The sequence below is a fragment of the Aethalodelphis obliquidens genome, unplaced genomic scaffold, assembly GCF_003676395.1.
Source record: "Aethalodelphis obliquidens isolate GAN/ISIS:26980383/991018 unplaced genomic scaffold, ASM367639v1 scaffold34, whole genome shotgun sequence".
In the NCBI taxonomy this organism is placed as follows: domain Eukaryota; kingdom Metazoa; phylum Chordata; class Mammalia; order Artiodactyla; family Delphinidae; genus Aethalodelphis; species Aethalodelphis obliquidens.
In genome coordinates, this window is record NW_020837978.1 from 13,699,834 (window position 1) to 13,722,544 (window position 22,711).

Genomic DNA, 22,711 nt, shown 5'->3' on the forward strand with positions numbered 1-22,711 from the left:
TTACTACATGTGGAATGTTAGCTGTGTACTTACACATCACAGCTGGGAATCTAGGGTCTATTTTCTGGGTTCCCTCTGGGCAGAATGGCACCCTATTCTTAGTCTGCTCTAAGAATCACAAAAAATAACTTAGTATTTCCAAGTTTGCATGTTATTGAAGGATAAGCTAGGAAATAAGGATGTTACTAAATTTAAAATGAAAACATCAATTGATGAAGTGGATAATATAAAAAAGTTTGAACTTGAACATTTTCTGAAATGTTTCAGGCTGACAGAAGGCCAATATAATGAAATAAATGAAATATGAGGGGGCATTTTTTTTTAAAAAGAGGAGGTAACAGTGGGATGCTTAAGCTTGTTTTCTTTGAATATTTTAGAATTTCAAAATAATCCTCCCAAGTTGTATGTTGTAAAGACCACTTAGGGCCAGGAAGGAGTTAAAGTGTACTACAGAGGTGAGAGATTCAAAGAGAAATCAATATGGGGCACAGAGCTGAATCTGGTTTCCAAAAGCTTTCGAATTTGATTATAACAAAGAAAATACTTGTGAACCACAAATAAAAAACATGTTCTAATAATCTTTTAAAACCATGCCTTAATTTTGATAGTTTCTTTTGATATTAGTAGAGAAAGAAGAATGTGATCCTGATGCTTCACCCTAGTTTCTTGATCTACCTCAAGAACAGAACTTAAATCGAACTAAAAAATAAAAAATGAACTTGAGCTCGGTGCTTTGTGATGACCTAGAGGGATGGGATAGGGAGGGTGGGAGGGAGGCTCAAGAGGGAGGGGATATTGGTGGTACATCTATACATATAGCTGATTCACTTCGTTGTACAGCAGAAATTAACACAACATTGTAAAATAATTATACTCCAATAAAGATGGAAAAAAAAAACAAACTTGAACCATGGCCATTTTCTCAGAGGCTGGCTTGTCCTTACCTCCCCCTGCTGGCTGATGATAGGAACTGCATACAGAAGTTTCACATCACAGAACAGACACTCCAAGAACACATTAGCCACGCCAATTAGGTTGTGATTCTCTTGGGCTTCATAGAAAGGGTCACCTCGTTTCCCGTAGAGTCGCTTTGTCTGAATGGTAGGAGAGGCGGGGGGAAGGCGAGTAGGAAACAAAACATCAACTTAAACAATACTATTTAAAACCAGCATTTTTAAATGTTTTAAAAAGAAAGCACTGGGCTTCCCTGGTGGCGCAGTGGTTGGGAGTCCGCCTGCCAATGCAGGGGACGCGGGTTCACGCCCTGGTCTGGGTGGATCCCACATGCCGCGGAGCGACTGGGCTGGTGAGCCACGATTACTGAGCCTGCGCGTCTGGAGCCTGTGCTCCGCAACGAGAGGCCGCGGTAGTGAGAGGCCCGCGCACCGCGATGAAGAGTGGCCCCCGTTTGCCACAACTAAAGAAAACCCTCGCACAGAAACGAAGACCCAACACAGCCATAAATAAATAAATTAATTAATTTAAAAAAAGCACTTATCCAAATAAATTAAAAAGAAGTAAAAATAGAATCATGTCACACGAATAAAACAGAACTATCCCATGGGAGGGGCTTGTTAAGTGACATAAGGGCAGGGAGAGCTCTTCTTTGGTTACAGCCCCACCTATCACACCCCGTCTTCCCTATCACACCCCACCTGCAAGGTTTCATTCCCTGTGCTTTGCCTCATTTCCTTCACCGAATCTTTTTTTCCATTACTAATGTAGAAAAAATGGATCATGCTTTCTAGAATTATTCTTAGCATCTACCTAGCCATGAACACAGCTAGGGGAGCACGAACACATGCTAATGAATACAAAATCCACACTGGCTCCATTTAAGCTGATTGTTAACAGCATCGACGAAACAGCACAAGTTCACTTTGTCTTACTTCACTTCACTTGAAATGTACTAGCAACCCAATAAGAACATGCTACGTGTTCTCTTCATTTAGTTCCTATCTGTGTGGGGATCACATGTTTTATGACCGATCCAACTGATCCTCTCAAGGTCACCTTCACTTTACATTTCTAATATGAATGTCCCAAGTAGCACGACAGATAGTCACTGACGCACATATGTGTGTTCTGACGATTAAATCACTTATATTCTTGTCCTTTTAGCACAACCAAAGCTCCTTTACATTTTGTCCCTCTTACCTCAGGAACCTTCTCCTTCCATTCTTGATAAAGGTCTCGCATATCGATTAATTTATTCTCCAGCTTCTCGATGGTCCACACTTGGGTGCTCTTTCCTTTCCTCCTCACTTGAATAGCTGGCTCGCTCACTATGGCTCCTCTCTGCAGAATGAAGGAAAACAAAAACGAAAAACAAACATAACGCATCTTGTTATAACTCTTTTGGATTGCTGAAGCAATATGTATTATCATAAAGTAGAAAGTTTGAAAAGAAAAAACACATAATGTATACAAAAGAAGATGAAACCCTATCACCTAGGGAGTATTCTGGTTTATTTTCAATCTTCTTTGTATACCCATGCACACACAGTTTATTTTTATCACAGTCAGAACCAAACAAATATACAAATTTCCTATCCCAATTCTCTCTCCACAGTTCACCTTCTTGTGTGGTTAAACATTCTTCATAAACATGATTTTTCATAGCAACACAGCCATCCATTATAGGGATGTACCACTCACTTGACTAATTATTCTCTTGGTCAACATCATGGCTGCTTCAAATTTTTGCTATTACACAGGCCACTGTGATAAGTGTCCTGGTACAAAAGCACATAAATGTTTATGAACACGTCTATAAGTACAGATTTAGAATAAATTTCTCAAAGGAGAACTACTTGGTCAAAAGATTAAAATACAAGAAGACTGACGAGACACTCTCTGACTCGTTTCTAGCTCGCTTGCTGGAGGGAAAAATGAATGGATGAAAAATTATTTCTTCCAAAGTTTCTCCTTAAATGAAAATTTCAAGTTGAAATGACAGGAAACTTCCCAATGGCTGCAAAGAATCCTTCTGTGTATGAAAAACAGGTATCATATGAGTCTTCCTTTCTCGAAGAATTCACTCTCAGAATGGTACTATCACAAAATATACACACATTCCCCCATTTCAGGAGGCATTTATATGAAAGAGAAAAGCAGGAGGAATTACTTATATATATTTCTAGTTTCAATGTTTTATTTATTTATTCATTCATTCATTCATTCATTTTTTGGCCATACCAGCGGCTTGTAGGATCTTAGTTCCCCAAACAAAGATTGAACCCGGGACCACAGCAGTGAAAGCACCGAGTCCTAACCATTGGACTGCCAGGGAATTCCCCAGTTTCACTGTTTTAAAGAAAGCATTTAAATTAGCAAGGCTTTTAGCCCCCAAAATTCTCATATTCCGATCATAAAATACCCAAAGGCATATATACCCAAGATCTCTAAAGGATGTCTTAAAAAGAACAGACCCTCTGGCTCACGTCAGGGTCTCCTCACGGATGTTCTGTGGATGCCAGGTTTACGTTCCACTTACAGCATCTACTGTTGTACCTCTTATTCTCATCTTCTTTGAGAACATTCTTACCTTTCTGTTGGCACTGAGGTTTGCAGCAGGGATCTGCAGAGTCACCTGGTAGTCGGTGAGTCTGCTCATCTCCTCGGCTAAGAAGTTAGCCTCCCTCACCAAGGTGTTAGCTTTGACCAGCTGCTCCCGCAGTTTTGCCAGGCTTTGGCGGAAGAGTTCATCCCTGTGGCACAGCAGAAAAGGACATGAGAATGTCCAAAAGAAAACGGCAGTCCCGTTTCCAAGTGAGTCATGTTGTTAGAAAGTAGTAGAAAACTCTCAAACAATTGTTTTTCAAGCTATTTTTGCCAATTCACCTCTTATCCTCCTCTCTTCCCACCAGGTTTCCGTGAGCTCTCCACTAGTAACCACAGATGAAGAGCAAACACGTGGGGTGACTTAACTTCAAACCATGTTTTAAATTATATAACATTTGAAAACAACTAGATTTTGATATGGTAATGCACACGTACACACAAAACCCAATAAAGCAATCCTTTAGGAAAAAGAAATGATTACGACTTCTGTGTGCTTTGGGGTGGGCGAGATCTGGAGCCAGTAAGGAGAAAGTGTTTTACGTGATTTCTTCAGTTGGTAAAAGGTGAGAAGTAGGGACTTCTGTGGCAGCAGAAATTCGTTTCTCAACTCTACACAATAGCACTTCCTGATAAAAGCTTCTCTAACAGCCTAACTGGGTCCGAACCCTATTATATGTTTTCCAAGCCCCACATCTTTTGCCTCAGTAGCCTTCATCACAGTTACAATTTTTCATTTATTTGTATAATTATTTGACCAATAATGTCCATCTCCTCTACAAAGCTGGAAGCACCCCCAGGGCAGGGACCATGGCTTTTTTGCTTGTCACTACACCTAAAGTGCATGGTCCATCACAGGATATGCGAAAATTACCCACTGAATGAAATAAAGGGTACAGCTGACCCTGGAACAACATGGGTTTGAACTGTGTAGGCCCACGGAGACACAGATTTTTTTCACTGTGATCCATGGTTGGTTGAATCTGTGGATGTGGAATGCAGATATCAAGAACCTACTGTAAAGTTATACTCGGATTTTCGACTGCTTGGAGTGTCAGCATGTGATCAACGCTCAAGACACGCCAGGCGCCATTATTTTTATTACAACACAGGATAATGGGCTATCAACAGACCCGGGTTCAAACCCCGGCCTTTTCATTTACTTAATGGGTGAGTGAGGGAAGGTATTTAAAATGATTGTCCAAGCTACAAGACAGAACGAATAGTTCCCACGGCTTGGTGCTGCTGGGAGCATTAAATAAAATAAGCAGCATTCCTAGACTGTGGTAAGACCACAACAGAACTCAGCAATACTTATTGTGGTTGTTTTTGTTACCGTTTCCTCCACCACTACCTCAGTTCTGATATAAAAAGTCACAAGGTAAAAAAAATTCACATTTAGTAGACTTCTTAACATTAAAATTGTATTTAAATGGGTTCCAACATAAGAGAAATAAAAAACAAGAAATGGTTTTATGCTGAAGAACTATTCAAATGTTCTCTACTTTAAGACCAGACCGTGGTATTCTAACTCTTGGTACCGTTTTTATTAAAGGGTAAGGGGGCAGGTGTAATCTTTAACAACTAACATCACAGTAAACATACTTAGGATAAATAACATCTCTGAAAGGAAAGGCAAGTGCTAACAATCCAGACACGGGAGTAAGATTTCCCTCTTTGCCAGGTCTGTCCCGCTTTGACGTGCCTCACGACCGCCTCGCCCAGGACCCCGAGGCCTTGACTCTGGGCGCCGCCACCCCCGTTCCCCTTCGTACCTCTCCTCTGCCCACTGGGTCACTTTCTGCTGAGCTGTCTGGCTGCTATAGGCCAGGCGGTCAGGGCCGCTGCTCTGGGGCCGCCTCTCCGGGGACAGCTGCTGGCGGAGCTGCTCCAGTTCGCGCTCGTACATGAGCCGCTGCTCCTCAAGGGCGCTCCTCTTTTCTTCCAGGTACTGTTTCTCCAGGACCTGAACCACATTTTGAACTGGGTCTGGTGAGCCAAGAGACAAGGCGGGGTGCCCTCAGCGGTGGCTACGGCAGGGAGCCCGTGGGTGTTCCTTAGGGCGAAAACCATCCCCGCCCCCAGAATCGAGCCTTTCAATGTGCTGCCTGTGAGCGGCCCGAGAGGCCCGGTGGGATGAAATCCTCTCCACTTCCTTTTCCTTAACATTTTAGATCAATGCCCTGGGGGGAAACATTCCCCACGTCTACTATGTGACTTTCTTCAATTTGATGAGCTCGTCCTAATGTGTAGATAGACCACTCAATTGCGAAAAGCAGATGACAGGGGAAAGGGGGTTGGGATTCTATCCACCGAGAAGAAAAACTCAATGAAAGCTAAGACAACTTCAAAGACAGAGCCACAGGAGATTTGATTTTTCTGATAGTCACTTTTCAACGCTCTTCTAGCATTGGTTTCAGCACATGGCAAAGGGTCTGTATTTCTGATTTTAGCCACAAATTTATTACTTCTGAATTTCTCTAATGTGAGAGGAAAATTACAGATCACAGCATGTGTTTGAAAACACTGATTGAGTATATGGTCTGGCAATTTCTCAGGTGTTAATAGTCAAGAAAGCAATTCACTTGCAACTATTTCTGATTTTTTGTGTCTGCAGATTGAGAGATCACCAGCACACAGGTGGGTGAACAGGTATTAGAAATACTAATGGGTCTTGTTGAAAGGGGCCACGACTGTGACGAGTGGTGGCTGTGGTGTAGGCAGGACTCGGTCCTAAAGAGCTCATTGGCTATGGCAGGACATTAGCTTGGTAACAACCAATGGCCTGGATGTAATGGAGAAAGATTAAGGAAGGCACTGACCACACGCACAAAAGAGAAAGTCATGCTGTCTCTAGGGAAACAGTATGTTAGACAATCTGGATGGTAAACAAAGAAATCACCATAATGGTAAATATTTCCCTGAAGTACACGGGACCTAGGAGATGTGTTCGTATTCTCAGACTAGCCTGAGATTCACACACTTGCTTATTATTCAGTGCTGCTCGTGTCGTATTTCTATATATTGACTCTCATTTTAATTTCCAGGATTAGTGAAGGAAATTAAGAGGAATTTTTACATCACCTCATGATAGCTATTGACTGACTTTACCAGAAGACCCTACCAATTTGTGAAATCAGCAGGTAAATTTTAGTAGTTTTCTATATGAGAAGAGGAAAAGAAAATAGCATGTTAGCTTTAAAAACAGGGTTAAATAATACAAAACAGAGTAGAAAGTACTTTTAAAAATCACTAGATACACAGAGTATAGGTGAGTTGTTTTAAGAAAAATGACAACCACAGCAGCAATAATAATTCTACTGGCTGCTGGCTATATCTCAGGTAGAGGCACTATACGCTGTGCATGCATCACCTCATGAAAACCTTGCAACAAACTTAAGGGTGGATGGCGTTCCCATTTCAAAGATGAGACAAACTGGGACTCAGAAAGGTTAAGTAGCTGACCTAAGATTGCACAACTAATAAGCAACAGAACTGGGTTCTGAACTCAGATCAGAGCTAATTGTCTGGGGCAGGAAATAAACTTAGTAATAAACTGTACTCTTACCTCCAATGTTTCCCTCAGAATTAGTACTCTGTTAAAGAGTAGATTTAAAAAAAAAATACTGTTCTTTGCTGATATAAAATTCTCAAATTCATTATTTTTTCAAAGCTGAATACTTTTCTTCATAGAGTCCTGACACAGAATCCCTGAAATATGTTAACTTGAAAGGCCAATGGAAAATGCACTCCTAAAAAAAAACCCTTTTACACAAAGGCAGACCATGGGTGGGTAAGACTTTTTCCACAGAGTGAAAACTGACATACTCCAAAGGATTAGAACTTCTAACGTAGCCCTAGAACTTCTGGGGGGGGGGGGGAAGAATAATATGGTGATCTTTTTTGAGGGAGTTTAAAGAAATCTTACACGTAAGGGCTAGAGAAGAAAAGTTCTCTTGGAATTAAAAAATATACGTATTTCTCAAACAGTATACATATATTTTTTCTCTATTTAGGCTCTAGGTTTCAAAAATAAAGGACAGGGTCCTCACCAACCATTTTTAGGGCCCTAACTGAGTGTTTATGAATCTTTTCCAGAGAGAGAAAACTGGGAAACACACCAATTTTTTTAATAAAATCATATCCTAGGGTTTTTGCTAAAGGACACTGAATAAGATGTTTAATTCTTATTTCTACCTGTTGGTCAGTGGTAAGTAGAAACACACATGACCCCAGATGGCTGAGGTAGGGGGTTCCATGCCAATGCAGAGGTAATGTGACCGAGGCCTTTTTAAACTGCTTTAGCAGCTGCCACGACACAGCAACCCTACTACTCACCAGGCTTTCTCAGTGGCCACAAATCACCATGCAGATATGCAAGAGAGAGCAACTCAAAGCATCCCTCCCCAAGCCTGCCACAGACCAGCCTGGGAAGCCTTGCCTGGAGACTCTGGGTCTGGCTATGCTACACACAAACCTGGTAGAGGTACAGGGACTGAGGTTTCTTTTTCTCCTCTGATCCCAACACAAGTCTGGAAACACTTTTCTCTTAGACATATTTGATAACACTTTCTTTTCGAATTAATTAACCTCTTTTAAGCCTTTATCACTATACAACATATTCTTAAAAAGGTCATCCTAATCAGCAAGTCACTCTGACTCTATGATACGGCATAGGACAGAAGCCGAAGATGATCTGGTCTGTTCTCAAACAACCAACCCACTTTACAAGAGAATGTTAACAGCTTCCTTCTTTTCCCTATCTTCTTTCTTCCTCTTGTATGAACTGTTTTAAAACTCAGTAAGCCTAGAGCCTCAGGCCAAGAAACCAAAGAGGTAAGTGTTTTAGGACGAGAGAAAGGACCCCCTTTCTTTTGGGCATAGTATCCTCTCTTCTTCCTTAGTTTATTCTCTGCCTGGTATGTAACTCCGCAATGAGCTCAAACTTCCTTATCTGTCCCGAGAATGGAAAAGAGAGAGGGTAATGGTGTAGAGGTTGAAGGGAATTTATGTGACCCACAGAATTAGAATTAATTCATATCAAGATGCCCAAGGCACTAAATCGAAGGAAAGTAGATCCTTTGGGGGAAAAAGAGAACCTTTTAATCCCAGATGGAATAAGCTCTATGACCCTTCACCAGCCCCTTAATTGCTCTTTACTTTAGAGCTGCCATTGACTCTGTGAAAACAGTTAAATGTCTGATTCCTATTCTGAAGCCTCAGGAAGAACATATTATGGTCTACAGATACTAGGTTTGCTTTTATTCTTAATTCAAATGAATTGGGAGGCTTCCCTGGTGGCGCAGTGGTTAAGAGTCCGCCTGCTGATGCAGGGGACACGGGTTCGTGCCCCGGTCCGGGAAGATCCCACATGCCGTGGAGCAGCTGGGCCCGTGAGCCATGGCTGCTGAGCCTGCGTGTCCGGAGCCTGTGCTCCGCAACGGGAGAGGCCACAGCAGCGAGAGGCCCACGTACCGCAAAAAGAAAAAAAAAAAAAAGAATTGGGTTTCAGGTCATTATTTATTCTAGAGATTTGAAAATCCGTTATTCTAGTCTATTACTGGGATAATGCAGGTGACTATTTACCCAGAAGTACTACGTCCTGAACTGCTGTGCTGTCAACAGAAATAATAGTCGTCAGTATGAGAAGCAATAATACTAGTGACACTTTTGTGCTGTTGGATACACGGGGAAAAGAACAGCCACTGGATTTTAACCACTGGAAGGCAATGGAGTTGGGACATGGGGAGGAAAGGGTCATAATTGAAAAGCGAGCATCCCTCCATCAAGAATTCAGGGCACGGCTTCCCTGGTGGCGCAGTGGTTGAGAGTCCACCTGCCGATGCAGGGGACACGGGTTCGTGCCCCGGTCTGGGAAGATCCCACATGCCGCGGAGCGGCTGGGCCCATGAGCCATGGCCGCTGAGCCTGCGCGTCCGGAGCCTGTGCTCCGCAACGGGAGAGGTCACAACAGTGAGAGGCCCGCGTATCGCAAAAAAAAAAAAAAAAAAAAAAAAAAGAATTCAGGGCACCTCAGGCAGAAAAGGCCAGGCAGAAAACCTCAGCTTCTTCCCCCTCATGTTAGTTAGATCTGGCCAAAGCATGTAGCACAAGCACTGACGAGCAGCACTGCTAAACACCAGCCAAGCTCCCTCATGCTAAAACCAATCAGTTAACCTTCATCCCAGTGCTTGTGGAGGAGCTCCGTCTGAAACCACATGAGAGGGAAGAGAATCTTCAAGTAGGACCACCAAGGGGATGACCACCAGGCAGACAGGCTCATAACCGGGAAGCCACCTAGCAGTAGAGGTGAATGGCGTGAACTCTGTCCGGCCACCAGCATTTCAGCATCATAACAGAGCACATCTGTGTGCCCCACAGCGGAGCTCCATTTATCAGTGGGATTGAGTAAAGCATAAGGAAGGGGAAACATTACTTTTAAATGGATAAAATCAACACTGGAGAGCAAGGCCTGACATGGAACACAAACGGATACTCATGTTAACACCATGAGCCAGACCACTGATGATGAACTGCTGTGGCTAAGAAAGCTTGGAGAAATTAACAAATGAGTATTTAGTGAGTGCTAAATACTCACTGGTTATTGAGGGGGGTCATATATATATAAATATTTATATAAATATATTTATATATATAAATATTTAGATATACGTTAAGACGGTAGCAATTGGAGAAAATTAGAAATCTGTGATGTGGGATGATACATGATTAAATGGATACCACCTGGATATACCACAGAGATGTCTAGGATTCTGTAACCTCATCTGAAGAAATAATCTCTCTTCTGATGGGCATTCCTCCACCTGGAGTTTGGAGCTGCACCCTCCTGTCACACCCTGCATCCACGTGGGCTTTCAAAAAATCACTCCCAGGAGAGACTTGTTGCTCAGCCATGTTATTAAATGACCCATTAATGTGATTCTGATGTCTGAGCATCACTTTGTAATGTCTGTCGAGATTCCTCCCAACTTGGTAAGCAAGTGACAGAGTGGGATGAAGTTTGAGTTCCAACTGTGGTCTTCCCTGTGCTGTGCTGTCAAAAGCCCCAGTAGCTAATGTTAATCCCTAATCTTAATGATGTTCTTTTTTGTTGTTATTCTATACTCTTCAGAGTAATACATTACACTTGTTTTTCCATCTGGCCTTTTCTTCATACTTCATTTTTATAATTAAAAAGAGGGGACTTTGAAGCTAAAAATCCAGAGATAGAGATAAATAAAAAGGTCAAAATCTTTATTCTTGCAACAGAATCCCCAACTTGATACACCAGAGATCAGACTGACAATTCTCTAGCCATGCTCAAATTCTCCTCAGGTTTATTTAAAGAGTAGAGTAAGAAAGTAAATGCCTAAGGGTCTTACCATTACTATTCAGCGTTTTCATGATTACTTCCATCTGTGCAAATTCATAGTTATAGTCTGGTTCCGAGGAAGCCTCACTGGCTGCATCCAGGTCATGCTCTGGGGGGCCCGTTTCTTTTTCAAAGTCTTTCAACCAATCTCGCCGTTTCCTCTTAGGTAAATTAATTCTGTGGGGTTTTTCACCATTAGAGAAAATCAACGTGTTTTACACTCAGATAAGAGAAAAGGTGTATGAGTGAACATACTAGTGAACACAAGCTGTTACCTGAAGAAGTGGTTATTTCCCCACAGGATTCTGTCCCCGTGCCACAGCTGGGTGGTGCTGCACACGAGGGTGCCGTTTACACAGGACCTGAAGGAACACCAGGGGGGCTACATCAGCTGGATGGTAAGGAGCAATAAACCTAGACCCAGGAGCCAAAGAGATAACTGGGGGAACCTTCTCTTAATAGGCATATTCGACTAATACCTAAAGAAGGAATAACAGCATTGTAAACACTATCAAAATACACGATCTAGGCAAAAATGATCAAGGGATGCTGATATCCCTCAAAGACAGACAAGTGGACATGATGTGCTCCTGATGGAGATGGGCAACAATGCCTATGGAACATTCTTGTCCATATTTGAGTTGAACCTGATCAAGCCTCTATATCTAAAACCAATTTAGGAAATAGAGAGGGCAGCAGAAGATGTTAAATGACGCCATGGGACGCAATGGGCAAAATGCTGACTATGGGAAGCAACTAGGTGCCTGCAGCAAATAAAATGCAAGGAAAAAAAAGTGGGGGAGCAAAGGAGGGGGACCCATGGGCTAAAAGAGTCCCAAGGGACATAACAATCAATGACAATGGTTAAATCTTATTTGGAGCCTGATTTCACGAAACAACTGAAAAAGAACCTTTATAAGACAACTAGGGAAATGTGAACACCGCCTCAATGTATGATGAGTAAGGAATTATTGTTTATTATTTTAGGTGTGATGGTATGGAAGCTGTGTTTAAGGATACTGGTCTTTTAGAGATACAAGTGGAGATATTTATGGATGCAAAGTTACAATATCTGGAATATGTTTAAAATAACCCAGAGGGGAGGGAGGAGGTGATGTGGAGAACATACAAATAAAAAATAAAACTGTCTGTGAGCTGTCATTTTTGAAGCTGGATGATGGCTGTACGGAGGCTTGTTATACCATTCTTTCTACTCTTATGTTTGAAATTTCCCATAATAAAAACTCAGGGAAAACATAAAAAGAATACCAGGTTTAAATCCTAAACAGCTACCAACCAAATGGTAAAATCAATCAAGGGGAGGGAGGTGAGGGGATGGGTGAAAAAGTTTAAGAGGGATTAAGAGGTACAAACTCCCAGTTATAGTGACATATAGTAACTACAGTGGTGACCATTATGTAATATCAATATGCTGTATACCTGAAACTAATATAATACTGTAAGTCAGTTACACTTCAATAAAAACAAACAATTAGAGGTGGGGAAGAAAATTCTGATAGTCTTTGTTATACTGTATATATTATACCATGATGATGTACATTGTGTCTGTGGGTTTATGTTGGTCTATGTATCCTGGACTTGCCTGAAACAAATCTTGAAGAAGCAACTGTCCAGCGGACGTTTGCAGGTGGTCTTTCAACAGTGCAGCTTTCCTCACATTGTAACTTTGCTACAGCTTACTGGCTATCAAGGGGCTGTGACATCAGTAGCCTAAATAAGTCACTATAAAAGATTTTGTAGGATTTGCTGCTTATTAGAAGATCTCAACAACCGATCCTTTGATACAGTTAAAGCACTGTCACTGTGAGTTTTTTTAGGGGGAAAGGAAAAGTCCTCCAGAAATTTTAGCATGGACAATTTTAGTCTTCTCATAAATGTTTCCTTTACCTAAAAAAGAGATTTTGCTGGCATTTAAAAACAATACTCCCTAACATCATACAGAAAAATAAAGTCAAAATGGATTAAAAACCTAAATGTCAGGCCAGACACTATAAAACTCTTAGAGGAAAACACAGGCAGAACACTCTATGACACAAATCACAGCAAGATCCTTTCTGACCCACCTCCTAGAGAAATGGAAATAAAAACGAAAATCAACAAATGGGACCTAATGAAACTTAAAAGCTTTTGCACAGCAAAGGAAACCATAAACAAGACGAAAAGACAACCCTCAGAATGGGAGAAAATATTTGCAAATGAAGCAACTGACAAGGGATTAATGTCCAAAATTTACAAGCAGCTCAGGCAGCTCATAACAAAAAAACAAACAACCCAATCCAAAAATGGGCAGAAGACCTAAATAGACATTTCTCCAAAGAAGATATACAGATTGCCAACAAACACATGAAAGAATGCTCCACATCATTAATCATTAGAGAAATGCAAATCAAAACCACAATGAGATATCATCTCACATCGGTCAGAATGGCCATCATCAAAAAATCTACAAAGAATAAATGCTGGAGAGGGTGTGGAGAAACGGGAATCCTCTTACACTGTTGGTGGGAATGTAAATTGATGCAGCCAGTATGGAGGTTCCTTAAAAAACTAAAAATAGAACTACCGGGCTTCCCTGGTGGTGCAGTGGTTGAGAGTCTGCCTGCCGATGCAGGGGACACGGGTTCGGGCCTTGGTCCGGGAAGATCCCACATGCCGCGGAGCGGCTGGGCCCGTGAGCCATGGCTGCTGAGCCTGTGCTCCACAACGGGAGAGGCCCATGTACGCAAAAAAAAAAAAAAAAAAAAATAGAACTACCATAGGACCCAGCAATCCTACTACTGGGCATATACCCTGAGAAAACCAAAATTCAAAGAGTCATGTACCACAATGTTCACTGCAGCTCTATTTACAATAGCCAGGACATGGAAGCAACCTAAGTGTCCACTGACAGATGAATGGATAAAGAAGATGTGGCACATATATACAATGGAATATTACTCGGCGATAAAAAGAAACGAAATTGAGTTATTTGTAGTGAGATGGATGGACCTAGAGACTGTCATACAGAGTGAAGTAAGTCAGAAAGAGAAAAACAAATACCATATGCTAACACATATATATGGAATCTAAAAAAAAATGGTTCTGAAGAACCTAGGGGCAGGACAGGAATAAAGATGCAGACGTAGAGAATGGACTTGAGGACACGTGGAGGGGGAAGGGTAAACTGGGAAGAAGTGAGAGAGTGGCATGGACATATATACACTACCAAACGTAAAATAGATAGCTAGTGGGAAGCAGCTGCATAGCACAGGGAGATCAGCTTTGTGCTTTGTGTCGACCTACAGGGGTGGGATAGGGAGGGTGGGAGGGAGATGCAAGAGGGAGGAGATATGGGTATACGTACAGCTGATTCACTTTTTGTACAGCAGAAACTAACACACCATTGTAAAGCAAATATATTCCAATAAAGATGTTAAAAAATTTTTTTAAATAAAAAGAAAACAATAAAAGCAAAACAAAACATTAGGGGGATAGTTAATCAATTAATTAAAGTTTAATTTGCTATAAGGGCTGTCAAGTGAAGTTTGATGGAGAAAAATAATGAGTATCATTTTGAGTTTTAATTTTTCCGTAAGTTACTTTTCTCATATACTCTCATTATCTGCCTCCTAATCTTTAGGGGGACTTTTAAGCTCAAAGTTATGGAATAAGGAAAATTCACAGATGAAAATAATCACTCTTCTGTAGTAATATTTCAAGTCTGGTGGCTAAGTTTTTATTGATTAAAAATACCCTGGAAATACCATCTTAAATGTTTTTAATCTGTCGTACACAAACACGGTAAAGCTTTGGTGTGTATGTTTTACACTAACATGCTCCCTTTATTCTTCAAAATGACTCTCAACATTGTGACTCAAGTTTCAAAAGTCTGTTTCCCATCTATTTGGAAATATGAACTGATTTATTCATCTGCAAAAATGGAAAATGAGATCAGAATATATATGTATATGTACATCTATTGTGAAAATTAATAAAAGGAAACCTCAACTAAAGTTGGAGTCAAGAGGCCTGAAAAGGGAACTCTCATACCCCAACACTCATCGTCAATTATCCCAAAAAGGAAGATGTCAGTTACCCCAACAGGAAGAGACCCACCTTGCACCCCCAACAGGAAGTGCAACTACATTACTACCCCAGCAGGAGGAAGGAAGACTTCCTCTGCGCCCAGCAACAAGCCCAGCCAATTAAAAAACACCGCAGCTCAGTTAATGAGAAACTGTTGTCACCTAACTTTTACTTTCCTCCAATGAACTTTCATTTTTGTTCCTTGCTGATGACTTCCTTTCCTTGTCCCACCTTCCCTACTATAAAAGCCTTCCATGTTGTGTAACCCCTGATGAGATGCTGCCCAATTCACAAATCATTTAATACAATTACATCTTCAAATTTACTCAAAATTTGTTTGTTAACACTATACATATATAAATATGTACATACATACATACTTTTGCCAAAAAGATGAGTTTTTAAAAAAAGTTTTATAGAATACTTATCTCTTCTACCTAAAACACAGACATTCAATAGTCAGTTTTTTTTTGTTTTTATTTTCATTTTGGATGATCTGTCCATTGGTGTAAGTGAGGTGTTAAAGTCCCCCACTATTATTGTGTTACTGTTGATTTCCTCTTTATAGCTGTTAGCAGTTGCCTTATGTATTGAGGTGCTCCTATGTTGGGTGCATATATATTTATAATTGTTATATCTTCTTCTTGGATTGATCCCTTGATCATTATGTAGTTCCTTCCTTGTCTCTTGTAACATTCTTTATTTTAAAGTCTATTTTATCCGATATGAGTATTTCTACTCCAGCTTTCTTTTGATTTCCATTTGCATGGAATATCTTTTTCCATCCCCTCACTTTCAGTGTGTATGTGTCCTCAGGTCTGAAGTGGGTCTCTTGTAGACAGCATATAGATGGGTCTTGTTTTTGTATCCATTCAGCAAGCCTCTGTCTTTTGGTTGGAGCATTTAATCCATTTAAGGTAATTATCAATATATATGTTCCCATGACCATTTTCTTAATTGTTTTGGGTTTGTTTTTGTAGGTCCTTTTCTTCTCTTGTGTTTCCCACTTAGAGAACTTCCTTTAGCATTTGCTGTAGAGCTGGTTTGGTGGTGCTGAATTCTCTTCGCTTTTGCTTGTCTGTAAAGCTTTTGATTTCTCCATTGAATCTGAATGAGATCCTTGCTGGGTAGAGTAATCTTGGTTGTAGGTTCTTCCCTTTCATCACTTAAGTATATCATGCCACTCCCTTCTGGCTTGTAGAGTTTCTGCTGAGAAATCAGCTGTTAACCTTATGGAAGTTCCCTTGTATGTTATTTGTCAGTTTTCCCTTGCTGCTTTCAATAATTTTTCTTTGTCTTTAATTTTTGCCAATTTGATTACTATGTGTCTCGGCATGTTTCTCCTTGGGTTTATCCTGTATGGGACTTGCTGCACCTCCTGGACTTGGGTGGCTATTTCCTTTCCCATGTTAGGGAAGTTTTTGACTATAATCTCTTCAAATATTTTCTCGGGTCCTTTCTCTCTCTCTCTTCTCCTTCTGGGACCCCTATAATGTGAATGTTGTTGCGTTTAATATCGTCCCACAGGTCTCTTAGGCTGTCTTCATTTCTTTTCATTCTCTTTTCTTTATTCTGTTCCACAGCAGTGAATTCCACCATTCTGTCTTCCAGGTCACTTATCCGTTCTTCTGCCTCAGTTATTCTGCTATTGATTCCTTCTAGTGTAGTTTTCATTTCAGTTATTGTATTGTTCATCTCTGTTTGTTTGTTCTTTCATTCTTCTAGGTCTTTGTTAAACATTTCTTGCATCTTCTCGATCTTTGCCTCCATTCTTTTTCCGAGGTCCTGGATCATCTTCACTATCATTATTCTGAATTCTTTTTCTGGAAGGTTGCCTATCTCCACTTCATTTAGTTGTTTTTCTGGGGTTTTATCTTGTTCCTTGATCTGGTACATAGCCCTCTGCCTTTTCATCTTGTCTATCTTTCTGTGAATGTGGTTTTTGTTCCATAGGCTGCAGGACTGTAGTTCTTCTTGCTTCTGCTATCTGCCCTCTCAATAGTCAGTTTTTAAGAAATATATTTCCCCATTGTTTATTAAGGCATCTAAAAAGCCCTCCGGAAATTCTAGGAAAAGCAGTATGATCAAGAGTAGAAATGTGTCACTCAGTGTCCTTTATTATTTTAAACTCTGAATTATAATTTAAAAAATTCAGTTCCTCATTCTCACTGGCCATATGTTAATTCTCAAGAACACTATCTCAACAGTGGCTACCAAAATGGTCTTAGCAGATATAGAACCTTTCCACTATCTCAGAAAGTTCTATTGAGCAGCATTATTCTAAAATAAAACTAAAAATAGTTCCAGAGCAAATCAGAGAGAAATGTAATAAGCTTCATCTCTCTTACTTACTGATTACTTTTGTGATCATCTGTATCTTTAGAGGACCCCTATCTAGGTGCTTACACACACACACACACACACACACACACACACACACACACACACCCCTGAACATACGTATGAACATATCACTTTGCCGTTTATAGTACACTCTTATTACAATAATATAAAAAAGAAAAAGTTATGGAAACTGCCTGGTTTAGTAACATACCCAGGCCAAGAAATTAGCATTAAAAAGTCATTTCTACTTGAACACATGCCTGGGGTACTTGGAAGAAGCAAATATAAAATCTCTTTGCAGGAATTTATGTAGCCTCACCCAAGCCACAAGACTCCTACAGATAAACCGCTGAAGAGGAGCACATCTAAAAAATCATGAACTGCTTTAGGAAGCAAAGTTATCAGCAGATACAACAAATAGTTGGATTGAAGCCCCAGCAACTTCAGAGAACAGAATTTCCAAATAAAGGCAATAAAATAAGTAAAAATAAAATTATTAAAGCATACAATGGAGTAAAAACAAGCCTCCACCAATAGAGACCAGGCATGTCTAAAAAAGGACTTCCTAAACTTCTACAAATGAAAAACAGAGACACTGAAATTAAAACTCAGTAGAATGTGGTTAAGCAGCAGGTAAATCATGACAAGAGAGAACCGGTAGACTTGAGGACAGATCTGAGGAAATACTGACTATCCCTTCACGCCATGCCCCTCTTTTGCTGTGTCTCCAATCCCATTTCCATCTGCACAACCAAGATTCGGCCTGCTTCCTCACCTCCTATTCTTCTTTCTTTGCATTTTTTCCTTCCATACCCACAACTGCATGGTACTTAAACATTCCATGGTTGTCAATGTCTTCCTAACTGCTATGTCCAATAGAAGCTCTTTAGCTTCTACTTTGACCTCTTTCTTAAATATTCTCTTCCCTTAGATTCCATCACTGTATCCTGCTGTTGCCTCTGTGCCTCTCTGACTCCCTTGTCTCACCCTACTTCATGGTTTATCTTCAGACCATCCCATAAACATTGGTTTAACCCTCCACTATTCACTCTAGACCCACTTTCAAGACAGGCAACACTGATTATGCCCAGTCTGTATCTTTAGGGTAGTTTTCCTGCCCTAAATCCAATGTGCAACTGGAAATATTCACATTGATATCCCAAGGACACCTCAAACTCAAAGTATTCCAAAGTGAACTCATTACCACTCATTGCTTATCATCCTCCAAACCTGTTCTTCCTCTTGTATTTCTTATTTTGATTTAGTAGTGCCACTGTTTATCTCGTCTCCTAAGACAGAAATCTAATATTGCTCACTTCTTTTCTTTTACTAAGTGAGTTCCCATCCTGTCCCCAAGCACATCGCTTAAACGTCACTGACTCTCAAGTAATTCTGAAATACATTTTGTTCTTCACTTCTTTTGCTACTGCTGTGTTCCCACAACAATATCGTAATAATATCCTAACAGTTCTCCCTACCTCCAGTCCTTCAAACCCCACACACTTTTATAGTGATCAGATTTGCAGGTTATAAAGATCACTTTAGAAGGAGCACTTATTTTCCTGTATAATAACAATTGTTTCTATATATTCTCCTCCACCAGGCTTTGAGTTACTATACTTGGGCATTCCCAGTACAGAGCCTAGAGGAAGTATACTGAATGAATGAACCACTGCCCTGAGGTTATAGGAAAGGAGGAGATTGGACAGGGTGGGGAAGGACGAAAAGTAGGATAAAAAGACATGGAAGTAAAATCAGGTATGAGGAAATCTACCAAATAAAATCATTTTCAGATGTAGTGTTAAAAGAGAATATGATCAAATTATCATGCTGTGTGTGTGTGTGTGTGTGTGTGTGTGTGTGTGTGTGGCGTCTGTGTGTGTATACACACATAATTCTGTCAATTTAAAAAACAGTATGTAAAAATAATCCAGAGCTTCTAATAGGGGGATACAGCATGAAGCTAAAATCTATTTGAACTTGGAATAAGTAAAAATTAAGGAATGGTATCATTTCACCATTAAATATCTTAACAATCTATCACTATAACAGAAGGCCTACAAAATTCATGAATCATGTATGCTACTATTGCTAGTCTCCGTTTTTCATCACTTAGAAATGTATATGGGTGATATTAACAGAATAATTTGAAATGAATATAGTTTTCTTCATAAAAATGTGTGTTCTGAATTATGTGAGTTAAGGAATACTGTTTTAGGACTTCATTTTACACGTGATTATAAAATAATTCAAGACATCATTTAGTAGAAATTAAAAAGTAAATATATTATCCTGTCAATTCTCAAATTTTTACGTATTATAGCCTAGTTTAGGAATTTTTCATATAATGGAGTTATCTGATTAACTGCTTTTCATACAATGCATTACACTCGGTAATAACAAATAACTTTATTCAATAGTTATGTGTGTCAGGCACTGAGCCAAGTGATTTATATGTTTTGTCTACTATTAGCCTCATTTATCATATGAGGGAATTGCAGATTAGATAAAAGAAGTATCTTATCTGAGATCACCCAGCCCTCAAGGCAGAATCAGCCACCCTGAAGCTGGTGCTTGAAATCTTGCTTACACAGCTCTCTACAAGCAGAAAGCAAAAGCCAGTGTAGCCTTAACTCTGATATAACTAAGCAAACAGACAGAAAGGGTCAGTCTACTCCTAAAAACAAGGCACTTGAGCTATGTTAAGGAGCTGCTCCTTACCTTTAAGGGACATTTCTTACCTTGCATTTTCTTTTGGAGTGAGGGTGACCTCTCCATCAGAAGCAATATCAATCTCACAGTGCTCAGGCTGAATTCCTATCCCAAAGAGCTGGATGTCCTGAGAGGTATCTGCACCTACCCTGGTATGGTCCTGGCAACAGATCATTAAAGAAAGAAAAACCTACCCTTACAAGTAACTCAGCAAAAGTTCATCACAATCAGTTCGAATAACCCAACAGCACATGCATGACAACATTAGATGAATCAGATGGAAAATGTGAGATCTGGCGCACTGTAGGTCAAAAGCTTACCTTAATACACTAAATGTAAAGTATGATTAAACACTATAAAGAAAAAAAACCAAACCCTGATCAACAGTGATTAGCTATTATTTTAGAACGTAAAGAAGTCAGACTTGATAGCAGAATACCTTGCGCTCCGGTTTTAACTTGACGACTTACTGTCTATGTAACCGTGGGCAAGGCATTTCACTCTCTGAGCCTCAGTTTCTTTTTTCTTTTTTTTTGCAGAACCAGAACAATATTATTAATATGATCTAATGAGCAGGATTCTTTCTCAAGGATCACCTGACTTACCGGTGAAAGTGCTTTGAAAACAGCTCTATAAATTCAAGAATCATTGAAAATAGTTTCATGGAAAGTCATATTTTCAAATATGTAACTTTTAAAGTGATCTAAAAAATAGCTGAGTTTCTAATACCAAATTGCAGAGTACTGAAGCCTGTGGATTATACAATATACAGATGAGCATGATTTTTAAGTACCTCAAACCTCAGACATGTGAGGACTGTGACCCTTGGTGACTGCCCACTGCTCATCCTCTTTGTTTGTTCTGTTGCTCTAAAAACCATGCAGTCACTGTGATAATAATACTTCCCTGTTCAACAGAGAAACTGAAAGAGACTTGGTCTTTCAAAATTAAGATTTCAGAAACAATTCCTTACCCCTTCATCATTTCCTAAATGAATAGATCTTAAGTCCATTAGTGGACTCTCAGTAAGTCAGGGGCTATTTGTGCCATATTTGTTTCTGGAAAAAGTAGAATCAAAAGGATGACAGAAGCCTGAGGTTCCTTTCTTCACTTCTAGCTTATTCTCCACTGCCTTCTGTATATTCACGAGGCAGCTCAGAATCCTTAACGAAGCAGTCTGAGAACTGCTGCACTGAGCCCTGCAGCCTGGTCAGTGGCAGTACCCTGAGGCCGAAGCCCCGAACCCCAAAGGCCACGCCCATCTCCACACCTGAAGGTGATCATAGGACCAAGAGTTATGTCCTGAGCATACAGGCTTGGGAGGGATGGAGATGGAAGAACCCTAGCTGTCTAATCTTCCACAAGAGTCTGCTTTAGGCTAGTGATGATCTCGAGATCTCCTTAGAATTACTCAGAAGCATAATGGTGACTCTCCAGAGCCTCTCAGAATCCTGTCACCACAGCCAGGGATCACTGCGACACCTTCCATTGCTCACTTGTGCCCCTCTGATGGAAATCAGCCCAACTGCACAGCCCCAGTACAATGCAATAGAGCTGGTTTTCACTCCTAACGGTAACTTGACTGAACTACCAATCCTCTTACTTTTAATGAGAGCTAAGCTGGATACAAAAAGCAAAATCATGGGGACAGGCACCCAGACTCAAGTGGGAATCGTACGTGACGGAATCGGGATTGCAACTATCTATTAACATACTCTCTTACCTTTAAATAATAAACCAGAAGTTCGTTGAGAGCAGGGTCTGCATTCAGGTTGACTAGGTAGCACTTGTCATCCCCCACCTTGATACCAGACGTCTCCAGGGAAATCCCCATACTTTCAAGTTGTCGTTGCCTCTCCTGTGCACAGACACAGACAAAAGCAGGGAAGCTCTATTTGTTGCTCTAGTCGTGAGATGTATCCGTGGAAAGCTTAAGGCACTATTTCTGGGGACAAGGCCAGTGAAACTACACATTCTAATCAGCTCAACCAAGTTTAGTGAGATCCTAAAACGCATGACTTCTTGTGTCAGTGTTTTAGGGGCACCAAGGATGAACCAGGCACCATCCTGCCCTTAAGGGCTTCCTGTCCAGTGGAGCTGATAAGACCACACAACTAGAAGTAAAAGAGGAGAGCCCTGTGCCATTGGAGAGGAACAATGTGCTGCGGGGCTTCAAAGGAGGGAAATCATCATGGGTTAAGAGTCCAGTAAAGGCTTCAGGAAGAGAATGCATTTGAGATGGTTCTTGAAGCACAAGAAGAATTTCAGTAGGAAGAAATGGGAGAGCAGCAAGATAAGGGCAGAGTGTTCTAGGGGAAAGGCAGAGGAAAGCACAGTAAAGACTCTGGGCGCACTGGATGATTTCAGGTGGGAAAGTCAATGTGGGAAAGTAGTGGGAGATGGGGCTGGAAGAGCAGGCTGGGTCCCTTTTGCAGAGGGCCTCAAATTCATTCAAGTTATTCAAGACATATTTATGTGTTAGGTACAGATCTAGGGCTGAGCATATAAAAGCAAACAAAACAAAGCTACTCCTTTCATGAAAACTTATATTCTAATGGAAGGAGAGAGACCATGACAAAACAGACAAGTAAAATACAGAATTTCCAAAGGTGATATGGGCTATGAAGAAAAATAAAG

The 22,711-nt window shown here is 40.5% G+C and overlaps 1 protein-coding gene across 9 annotated transcripts in view; it reads right to left on the reverse strand.

The window, feature by feature from the left end:
- Positions 1-22,711, reverse strand: part of KIF13A (kinesin family member 13A) — a 217,604-nt gene that overhangs the window by 35,939 nt on the left and 158,954 nt on the right. For all 9 annotated transcript variants that reach the window (XM_027128456.1, XM_027128455.1, XM_027128452.1 and 6 more), the window contains 8 exons: positions 21,798-21,932; positions 20,104-20,234; positions 11,209-11,295; positions 10,944-11,110; positions 5,337-5,550; positions 3,548-3,710; positions 2,158-2,298; positions 945-1,094 (listed from right to left, as the gene is read on the reverse strand). In XM_027128456.1, the coding sequence (XP_026984257.1) occupies positions 945-1,094; positions 2,158-2,298; positions 3,548-3,710; positions 5,337-5,550; positions 10,944-11,110; positions 11,209-11,295; positions 20,104-20,234; positions 21,798-21,932 (1,188 nt within the window). The remainder of the gene's footprint in view (positions 1-944; positions 1,095-2,157; positions 2,299-3,547; positions 3,711-5,336; positions 5,551-10,943; positions 11,111-11,208; positions 11,296-20,103; positions 20,235-21,797; positions 21,933-22,711) is intronic.